At 43.3% G+C, this 10,847-nt stretch overlaps 1 protein-coding gene across 1 annotated transcript; it reads right to left on the reverse strand.

Moving 5' to 3' along the window:
- Positions 1–1,835: 1,835 nt before the first annotated feature.
- Positions 1,836–6,415, reverse strand: ETH_00005735 (Chromosome III, complete sequence, related; the record flags this gene model as incomplete). Its single annotated transcript, XM_013376283.1, has 8 exons — positions 1,836–2,248; positions 2,904–2,940; positions 3,615–3,707; positions 3,916–3,981; positions 4,204–4,479; positions 5,059–5,111; positions 5,466–5,778; positions 6,287–6,415. The coding sequence occupies 8 exons, from the start codon at positions 6,413–6,415 to the stop codon at positions 1,836–1,838; spliced, it is 1,380 nt and encodes a 459-aa protein (XP_013231737.1).
- Positions 6,416–10,847: the final 4,432 nt, after the last annotated feature.

The raw sequence follows: 10,847 nt of genomic DNA on the forward strand, positions 1-10,847 counted from the left end.
TTGGTAAATAAATAAATAATAAAGATATAAATTAATTAAAATAAATAAATAAAATGAATAAATAAATAAATTAATTAATTAAAATGGTAAATAGTGGATGGTGGTGGCTTTTGTAACTCTCTAGGAGCTGCGGCAGCGAAAGAGCAACATCTAAATTAGCGAAAATAGCTGCAGCAGCTGCAGCAGCAGCAGCAGCGGCTGCTGCTGCTGCTGCTGCAGCAGCAGCAACTGGGCCGTCAAGTATAACACTTATCAGTTTTTGGAATTATGATATAAATATGAACAAGGCATAATCAAAGTGAAGAAAGAAAAGGGGAAAAGAGGAAATAATACGGATAAAGCGCTGAAAGCTGAAGCTGAACTCGCTGCTGCTGCTGCTGCTGCTGCAGGGTTTGCTGCTGAGCTGCACACGCGGATGGCGAAAGTGCGGATGAAGTTTCTGGAGTGTACAGACGGCGCGAAGGGCTGCCTCATTTCGGGGTTGGGAATTTCGGAGTCTTTCTTTTATCGAGCGAAAGATACACACGCTCTTTTAGGGTTTGTGTCTTGTGCAGAAATGCCAAACACTTCTTCAGACACTACTTCTCTGCAGCACAGGGAGAAGAAATGAGCCACACCCCACACACGCGGCCCTCCTGCTGCTGCTGCTGCTGCTGCAGCAGCAGAGCTGCTGCTGCAGCAGCAGAGCTGCTGCTGCAGCAGCAGAGCTGCTGCTGCAGCAGCGACAATGCGCGGTTTGCTCCATCAGGCCCCCAATTGCATGCGCGAATATGTATTATATATGTTTAATTTGTGTATATGTATTATATATATTTATATAATATATATATATTTTGTTTATTCTGTTTATGCATATATAATATATATTTGTGCATAAGTGCATAATGTATGAAGCACATCTTTGAAATACAATATACAAAAGGCTCCATATATAATATAGAGAATATTATATATGAACTATATTATATATTATATATTATTATATATCATTATATACATTATATTATATATATATTGTATATACATTATATATATTATATTATATATATAGAATAGAATATAATATATATATATATTATAACATATTGTAATATAATGTAATATATATATTTTATATAATATATAATATAATAAACAAAAGTACAAAATGCACAAAGTCCCCAAAGAAGGCCTTTGCAGGAGTTTGTCTTTTTCGAAAAGACGAATTTTCAAACTTTTCATTTTCCATTTTAATTTAAAATGAAACTAAAATAAAATTAAAGTAAAATCAAAAGTCCATTAAAAGAAACTTCGGGACTTTTTGCCATTTTACCCCTCCAGCTTAGAAAAGTCTTTATTATTGAATCCATTATTTGCTGCTGCATGCATTTCTGCTTTATCTATATGCTTCTGCATGCATTAATCTTTTATAAATGCCATTTAATTTTTTGTTTATTGCTGCCGTTGCTGCTGTTGCTGCTGCTGCTGCTGCTGCTGTTGGTGCGGCTGCTCGCGTTTGCAAGACTGACTCGCGCTGCGTGCAATAGTAGAAGCAGCAGCAGCAGCAACGACAGCAGCAGCAGAACGGGAGGCGTCTATAGAAAAGATATCTCCCGTTTTGCTGCTGCTGCTGCTGCTGCTGCTGCTAATGCGTGCAACCGCCAGAGCAGCTAACAAATACACTGACACCAGACGAATGGTAAAAAATTATAAAATTAATATTTATTTAGAATACTTATTTAGATAATTATTTTTGAATAGTTATTTGAAATAATTATCAAAAATAATTAGTTAAAATAATTATTTGAATGAGGTAATACGAAGTCGCTCAAGTGCTCAGGGGCCGACTGCTGCTGTTAAGAATCTCCTGTTGCAGCTGCTGCTGCAGCTGCTGCAGCTACTGCTGCCTTATCTCCTGCAGCAGCAGCTGCTGCTGCTGCAGCTTCTGCAGCGGCACCTACAGCTGTAGCAGCAGCTGCTGCTACAGCTGTAGGTGCTGCTGCTGCTGCGATTGCTACTACTGCTGCTTCTGCAGCGATTGCTACTGCTGCTGCTGCTGCTGCGACTGCTGCTGCTGCTGCTGCTGCTGCGATTGCTACTGCTGCTGCTGCTGCTGTGATTGCTACTGCTGCTGCTGTTGCTGCGATTGCTACTGCTGCTGCTATGGGTACTCTAGCTGTGGCTCCTGCTATGGGTACTCTAGCTGTGGCTCCTACTGCTGCCATTGCTGTAGTAAGTGCTGCAGCTGCAGCAGCAGCTGCTGCTGCAGCTGCAGCAAATTAGCACGGAAGGAGTGCATCAGAGGATGTTGAGGGTTTAGGGTTTCAGGCGAGGGCGCCTGAAGAACAGTGCCTTAGAGACGCTACAAAGCAGAAAACCCTAAACCCTAAACCCTAAACCCTAGGGGCTACGGCCTGACTGCTTAACAGCTGCGCTCTGCAGCGGAACAATCTCTATCGGAAACCCTAAACCCTAAACCCTAGGGAAGTAGGCAAGAGGAAAATGAGACGGAAAAATATTAATAGCATTTTGTTCGAACTGCTGCACCCCACCTAAACCCTAAACCCTAGGTTTGCCTCGTGCCCAAATGCGGCGCCAAACCCCAAGCCCTAAACCCTAATTCGGGCATTAGGGACTGGGGTTTCGGGTTTGGGCTTCAGTCTGGGCTTCAGGATTTTGGGTTTGGGGTTTTGGGCTTTGGGATGGGGATGCAGGGCTGAGGGCTTGGGGCTCAGGGTTTAGGGTCTGGGACTGCGGGTTGAGGGCCTCGGGGCTAGGGTTTAGGGTTTGGGGTTCAGGGTTTACGGTTTGGGGCTCAGAGTCTGCGGTTTGGGGCTTAGGGTCTAGGGTTTGGGGTTTAGGGTTTAGGGTTTGGGACTCAGAGTCAAGCAACCCCCCCTGGGGAGCCAATCGACGCGCCAAACCCTCGAGACGAGAAACTCCCTCATCAGCCCCGAAAGCCTGAGCAGCAGCAGCAGGAGCAGCAGCAGCAGCAGCGGGAGCAGCAGCAGCGGTAGCAGCAGCAGCAGCGGGAGCAGCAGCCAAAGCAGCGGGACCAGCAAAGGGGATAGCAGCAGCAGCAGCAGAAACAGCAGCAGTGGCGTCGGTAGCAGCAGCGCAGCAGCAGCAGCAGCACAGCAGCAGCAGCGACACAGGACCAGCAGCAGGAGACCCTAAGTAAAGGGACTAAGCCTAAACCCTAAACCCTAGGTAAAGAGACCGCCATCAAAAGAAACAAACAAACAAATAAATAAATAAAAATAAATAAAACAAACAAACAAACAAATAAATAAATAAAAATAATAAAACGAATAAATAAATAATAAACTGATTTAAATCCTAAATGAGTTTTCTGATTGAGAAGAAAGAAATTTAATTTGTCCCTCAAAGCCAAACTTCCAGTGAACGAAACAAACCCTAAACCCTAAACCTTTAGACGCACACCCTAAGCGCTAAACCCTAAACCCCAAACCCTCAAGCCTAAACCCTAAAGCGAGAAGAAATGGGAAACATTAATAACGCGCAGGCAGCTCCCGTAGTCTCCATCAAATGGTAAATCCTAGCCCTAAACCCTAAACCCCAAACGCTAAACCCCAGACCCTAAACCCTAAACCCTAAATCCTAAATGAACTTACCCGTAGCAGCGCAGCGGCGACTTTCAAAAAAGATAAAACATAAGCAGCATCAAAGAAGGACAGGTCCTGGGTGGCCCAGCGGATGACGTAGGTCTGCGCAAACCCTAGATCCTAAACCCTAAACCCTAAACCCTAAACCCTAAATTCTGAATATAACGCCTGACACTGGTCTTCTGGGTTGCCCAGCAGATGGCCTAAGTCCGTGAAAACTGGATTGCAAACTTTCAGGCATGGTCAAATCCCAAACGCCAAACCCCAAACCCTAAACCCTAAACCCTAAACCCTAAATTCTAATGCTTGCCTGTAGGTGGTGCACAAGCTGGGGGTCTACGACTGTTTGTTCGAACACCTCGTTCCAGTACGCCGTCTGCCCACAACCCCCAAACCCTAATCCCTAAACCCTAGGCCCCAACCCCAAACCCTAAACCCTAAACCCTATACCCTAAACCCTAAACCCTAGACAACCCCAAACCCTCCGCCAACCGCACACAACCCCGTGCTCCCTGCGCGCCGCGCGCATCCCCACCCCACCCCACCCACACCCCAACCCCCAAACCCTAAACCCTAAACCCTAAATCCTAAACCCTACGATGAGGTGCGTAATGCCCTCCAAGTCAATGATGTCTCTGTCTCCGTCGAGGGCCCCCCCAGGCCAAACATGTGCTGCAGGAAGTTTGCAAAGAGAGACCCAGTGGGGCCCCAGGAAAGAAAGCATATGATTATGGATTTGCTGCTGCAGCGCAGCAGCAGCAACTTTGCTGCCTTCTACGAAAACCTCCAGAGCAGCGCCTGCTGCTGCTGCTCCCGCTGCAGCGCCTGCTGCAGCAAACCCTCCGCAGCCCCCCACCAACGCGTTCCAGTCCGCCTGCACACAAACCCGAATCCCTAAACCCTAAACCCTAAACCCTGAACCCTAAACCCTCGTCCTGGTTCTTCCGCGCCGAAGCTGCCTCTTCCCAGCTCCACACAAAGCCTAAACCCCAAACCCTAAACCCTAGACCTGGTTGTTCACCGCAAAAGCGATATTTGCGCAGCTACCGGAGCGTCCCTCGAGGGTTTAGGGTTTAGGGTTTGGGGTTTGCGGGCGCGGGACGTGGCCCCGCCGGCGCGCGCGGGCCGGGGCGTGCAGGGCCTAGGGTTTAGGGTTTAGGGTTTGGGGTTTGCCTTGAGCTCGGGGGGCATCCTGCGGAGGTTTAGGACCTGGGCCTTGATGAGGGTTTGGGGGGTTTGCTGCTCCTCTAAACCCCCGACAATCCAACTTTTTAACTCTATTTTTGCGTCAGGGTTGTAAACCCTAAAAAACCTCTCGGGGCCAATTCGGTAACTCAGCAGCAAACAGTAGTGCGGCAGACAAAGCCCCCGAAACGCCTTCGACCCTTGCAGCGAGCCTGCAAACCCTAAACCCTAAACCCTAAACCCTAAACCCTCAACCCTGGGCGCTGACCGCTGGGCGCTGAGCGCTGTGGGGATTGAGCGGCAACACACACAGACAGCTGTCTGCGCACAACATCCAAACCCTAAACCCTAAACCCTAAACCCTACTCGTCAAATCCAGTGTGCAAGTTTGTGAGACGTCACGTACATACATAAACATACACCCTAAACCCTAAACCCTAAACCCGAAATACGAGGAGACACAAGAGAGCAGTACAACGTTATGTATACGCACATACACGCATGTATACCTTAAATCCGAACCCCAAACCCTAAACCCTAAACCCTAAACCCTAAACCCTAAACCCTAAACCCTCGGCGCACAGAAGAAGGCCCTGGGGGAGGTGAGCGCGATTTGCCTGCGTTTGAAAGGCGGGCGTTTTTCCGTTTTATAAATTTCACAAAAGTTGGCAAGACATTCATCATAGAACTTATTATTGAAACTGCTGCTGCTGCTGCTGCTGCTGCTGCTGCTGGCGGTGATGCTGCTTGTGTCGGCGATGCTGGTGCTGAGGGTGGACCTGCGCTGCTGCTGCTGCTGCTGCTGCTGCTGCTCTGTCTCCTTTTGCTGCAGATAAGAGACAAGGGGCTGCAGCACATCGACCCCCAACTTCGCCACTTCTGCTGCTTCACTAAAAGATAATGGAATTGAATTAAATAAATTATTTGAAAAAGAAAAAAATGAAAACTGCGACAAAAAATGCGGAGGCAACGCCCGCGCCTCCTCCAGCTGTACGTACAGACACCCCACACGCAGCAGTACAGATACTCCAAATTCTTTTTTTCTTCTTTTCTTTTTCTTTATTTTCTTTATTTTCTTCTTCCTTTTGTCTTCCTTTTCCTTTTCTTTCTTTTCCTTCCTTTGTTTCAACTTTTCATTTTTTGTTTTTTTCTTTTCCGATTTCTTTTGACTCCATTTACTTCCTTTAGGAGACAAAAATAGATAAATTTAGAAAAGATAAAAAGACGAAAATAAATAAAACACAAATGAAATATTTAAAAACAAAAAAATTAAGAATATTAAAAGGATACAAAAAATAAAAAAATAAAAGGAGACGAAAAACCCGCGATAGAGGCGCAGCCCAAGACCGTATCGCAGGCAATGAGGGTTTAGGGTTTAGGGTTTAGCTATTTTTGCTCAGGGTTTTTGTGGTTTGTGGTTTTGGGTTTCGTGTTTTGTCGTCTCCAGTGTGTGCTGCTTAGTTCCTAGGGTTTAGGGTTTAGGGTTTAGGGTTTACAAACAGCAGCGGAGGGTTTGCGGGGTCCAGCACGTGAAACAGAAGAGTCCCTTCGTTCAAGTTCTCCAGACTCCCGAAGACTTTGAGGCCTTTCTTCGAGTGCACGCCGAGGCGCCTGCAGCCGCCCATTCCGGGCTGGTCCCAAACGAACAGCAGGTGGCTGAAAGAGGCACAAACGAAACACTTTTCGAGGGTTTACACGAGGGTTTAGAGAGGGTTTTGATTAGGGTTTAAGTGGAGTTTTAAATGGGGAAAAAAAGAGACAAAATTGACACAAAATGGAGGATTTAAGGAGACAAAAAGAGAGATAGCCCCCCATCCCGGGCTGGTCCCAAACGAACAGCAAGTGGCTGAAAAAGGGGACAAACATAACACTTTTCGAGGGTTTAGATGAGGGTTTAGAAAGAGTTTTGATGAGGGTTTAGAGCGGGGTTTATTCGGGGTTTAAATGGGAGAAAAACGAGACAAAATGGACACAAAATGGACACAAAATGGAGGTTTTAAGGAGACAAAAATAGAGATAGCCCGATCCCGGGCTGGTCCCAAACGAACAGCAAGTGGCCGAAAAAGGGGACAAAAGAAAGATAAAAAAGAGACAATTCGAGGGTTTAGATGAGGGTTTAGAAAGGGTTTAGATGAGGGTTCAGAAAGGGTTTTGATGAGGGTTTGTGAGGGGGTTTAAAGGGGACAAAAAGAAGCTTTGAAGGAGACAAAAAGAGACACAAACGCCAGCAGCCCCCGATGCCGGGTTGGTTTTATACGAACAGCAAATGGCGAAAAAAAGAGGCAAAAAAAATAATTAAAGAGACAAAAAAAAAATAAAAAAGGAGACAAAAAAGAGACAAAAAGAGACAATTGGAGGGTTTAAATGAGGGTTTGGAAAGGGTTTAGAAAGGGTTTTGATGGAGGGTTTAGGCGGTTTATGAGGGGTTTAAAGTGGGACAAAAAGGAGACAAAAAGCAGACAAAATGGAGGCAAAATGGATATTTGAAGGAGACAAAAAGGAGACAAAAGGGAGACAAAAAAGGAGACAAAAGAGGGGACTAAAAGAGACAAAAAGAGGGTTTAAAAAGCGTTTTAAAAGGGTTTTTAAAGGGTTTTAAAAGGGTTTTAAACGGGTTTAAAAGAGGGTTTAGAAGGGGTTTTCAAAGGGTTTTAAAGAGGGTTTAGAAGGGGTTTCAAAAGGGTTTAAAAAGGGTTTTAAAGAGGGTTTAGAAGGGGTTTCAAAAGGGTTTAAGAAGGGTTTTAAAGAGGGTTTAGAAGGGGTTTCAAAAGGGTTTAAAAAGGGTTTAAAAGAGGATTTAGAAGGGGTTTCAAAAGAGTTTAAAAAGGGTTTAAAAGAGGGTGTAGAAGGGATTTCAAAAGGGTTTAAAAAGGGTTTAAAAGAGGGTTTAGAAGGGATTTCAAAAGGGTTAAAAAAGGGTTTAAAAGAGGATTTAGAAGGAGTTTAAAAGGGTTTTAAGAAGGCTTCAAAAGGGTTTAAAGGAGGGTTTAAAAGGGTTTAGGAGGAGGTTTGAAGGAGACAAAAAGGAGACAAAAAGGAACATGAAAGGAAACAACTAAATTTAAAAAAAATATTTGAAAAAGTTAAAAGGAGACAATTAGATAAAAAAGCGACAATAAAAGTAATGCTTTTGTTGTTGGCTAACTAAATAAGTACAAGAGGGAAAAAGATAATAAAAAGGGACAATTAAATCAATTACAAGGAGACAACTAAATCAATTAAAAGGAGACAATTAAATCAGTTAGAAGGAGACAATTAAATAAATTAAAAAGGGCAGTTGAATAATACAAAGGGGACAATTAAATAAGTAAAAGGGGACAATTAAGGGAGTAAAAGGGGACAATTAAATCAACTGAAGGAGACAATATGAGTAAAAATAAATGAAAAATGCCCGTGTTGTTGGCCAACTGAATAAGTAGAAAAGGAGACAGTTAAGACGGCAAAAAGGAGATAGTTAAATAAGCGAAAATGAGACAAATAAATCAAACAATTAATTCAATTAAAAGAGACAATTTAAATAAAATGAAATAAAATACCCTTGTTGTTGGCTAACTAAATAAGTACAAGAGCCTCCAGTGCCCAGCAAAAAGCCCTGGCTTTGACAGCCAAATTCGGAGCAGCAAAGAGGGGGAATTTCCTCGCTTGGCAGCTGCAGCAGCAGCAGCAGCAGCAGCAGCACAGCAGCAGCAGCACAGCAGAAGCAGCAATGGTAAACCCTAAAGCTCAAGCCCCACCCGCAAACCCCCCCGCAGAGGCGAAAGCCTCCGCCGCGGCGGCGAAGCCTAAACCCTAAACCCTAAACCCTAAAAGGGGGTTTCGGACCTCGACCCAGAGTCCCTCCTCGAGGTTGAGCTTGTGTTGGGTGTCGAGGAATAGAGAAAAAGGAGACAAATTAACCAGACGAATCAGCAGAGAGCGATGGGCCCTTCGGAGTCTCTTTTTCCACTCCACATTTCTCACATTGAAGCAAAAGTGCAAAGGGACAAAAGGGTTTAAAGTGCAGAAGTCGTAAAACCACAGAGACAACGCGGACCCCGGGTATTTTTCGAGCGACAAGTGCAGCTCTTCGCGGCATTCTGCGGAACAAACAAATGCGTTTATTTATTCATTCATTTCTTTATTTATTTCCTTCTTTATTTCTCTTTTTTCGCCTTTTTTGGATCTGTTTTGGTAGAGAAATCGCAAAAAGCGCAAAAGGGTTTTAACTGCAAAAGCCCCAAAACCACACTACACAGAAGCGGGGTATACGTGCAGGTCTTCTCGGGATTCTGTGGAGAAACAGAAATGTAATTGATTATTATTTATTTATTTATTTATTTATTTGTTTGTTTGTTTGTTTGTTTATTTCTTTATTTATTATTTAATTCATTTTTTCCGCTTTTTTTGGATTTATTTTGGTGAAGAAATGATAAAAAAGGATAAGTGTTTGGAGTGCAAAAGTCAAAAAGCACAAAAATAAAACAAAGCCACTTATATTTATTCGTTTATTTATTTATTTATTTTGATATTATTGAGCAAAGAAATGAAGAAAAGGAATAAAGGATTTGAAGTCAAAACGGGGCAGAGCCAGAGACTCATTTTTGCAGCAACTCGCAGCTTTTTTTTATTTTTTTCCTTTTCTTGTTCTTTTTTGTCCTTTTTTCTTCTTTTCTTTTCTCCTTATTCTTCTTCAACTCTTTTTATTCTCATTTCTCTTTTTATTTCCAACTTTTTCCGCTTTTTTTCCAATTTTTTCCACTATTTGCGTTTTTTGTCTGTTTCCATTTTTTTGGGCTTTTTTATAGGCTTGGGGGACAAACAGAAACACTTTTATTTGTCTCCTTTTTTATTATTATTTAATTTATTTAATCTAATTAATTAATTTATTTTATTTAATTATTTTAATTAATTTATTTGATATACTTATTTATTTGTTCAATTATTTAATTTATTTATTTGTTTATTATTGTTTGTTATTTACTTGTTTAGTTTGCTCCTTCTGCCGCGAGGCAGAAGATAAAGAAACAAATGAAAAAGTGAAATAAATAAATGAATTAATAAAATAAATAAATAAATAAATAAAATAAATAAATAGATAATAATAATAATGATAATTAAAGATAAATAAATTTAAAAAGAATAGAAATGATCAATTGTAGTGCATGTGGCATAGGGCGTAAACAAGGACACACAGCCAAAGACGCAAGGAGACATTAACCCCAAACCCTAAACCCTAAACCCTAAACCCTAAACCCTAAACCCTAAACCCTTGATTTTAAAAAATCCTGAAGGCTTAGGGATTTACTCTTCAGATAGGCAGTCCCCTCTGGCGTCTCTCTCACAGTGACGACGAACTGCACACAAAGGCATGTAAACCCTAAACCCTAAACCATAAACCCTAAACCCTAAACCCTAAACCCTAAACCCAAAATCCTAAACCCTAAACCCACAGATTTTCTCTCTATAGTGTTGCCATTGAGGCAGGAAGGAGGCAAAAGGGTAAGAGGCCAAAGAGACCCCAAACCCTAAACCCTCAAGGCCAGAAACAAGCTAAACATGCAGCGCCGCGCCTTTCCACAAACCCTAAACCCTAAACCCTAAACCCTAAACCCTAGACATACGTTGCTGAAGACGGAAGCGTCGGCAGAAAAGGATAAATCAAACAGAGTCTTCGCTTCAGGTAAACCCTGGGCGCGAGAATCCACGTTGCAGCCCATTGCGCTCACGTGCCTGCCACGCAAACCCTAAACCTTAAACCCTAAACCCTAAACCCTAAACCCTAAATCCTAAACTGTGGAGCCTGAACGGGTAGTGCGAAGTCGGCGCAGGTGGGACTCATGCACGAGGAACTGGGGTACATGCTGCTACGCAGCGCCCGTAAACCCTAAACCCTAAACCCTAAGCCCTAAACCCTAAACCCTAAACCCTGAACCCTCGTACTTGTTCTCGCCGAGCACAGGGATTTCGAACTCTGAGCATATGATGTACTCAATCCCCGCCAAGACAACCGCGTATTGAATCTGCAAAAGGAAACTAACAAACAGCAATTGCTGCTGCTGCTGCTGCTGCTGTTGCTGC

The sequence above is a fragment of the Eimeria tenella genome, genomic scaffold (assembly GCF_000499545.2).
Source record: "Eimeria tenella Houghton genomic scaffold, Eth_scaff33, whole genome shotgun sequence".
In the NCBI taxonomy this organism is placed as follows: Eukaryota; Apicomplexa; class Conoidasida; order Eucoccidiorida; family Eimeriidae; genus Eimeria; species Eimeria tenella.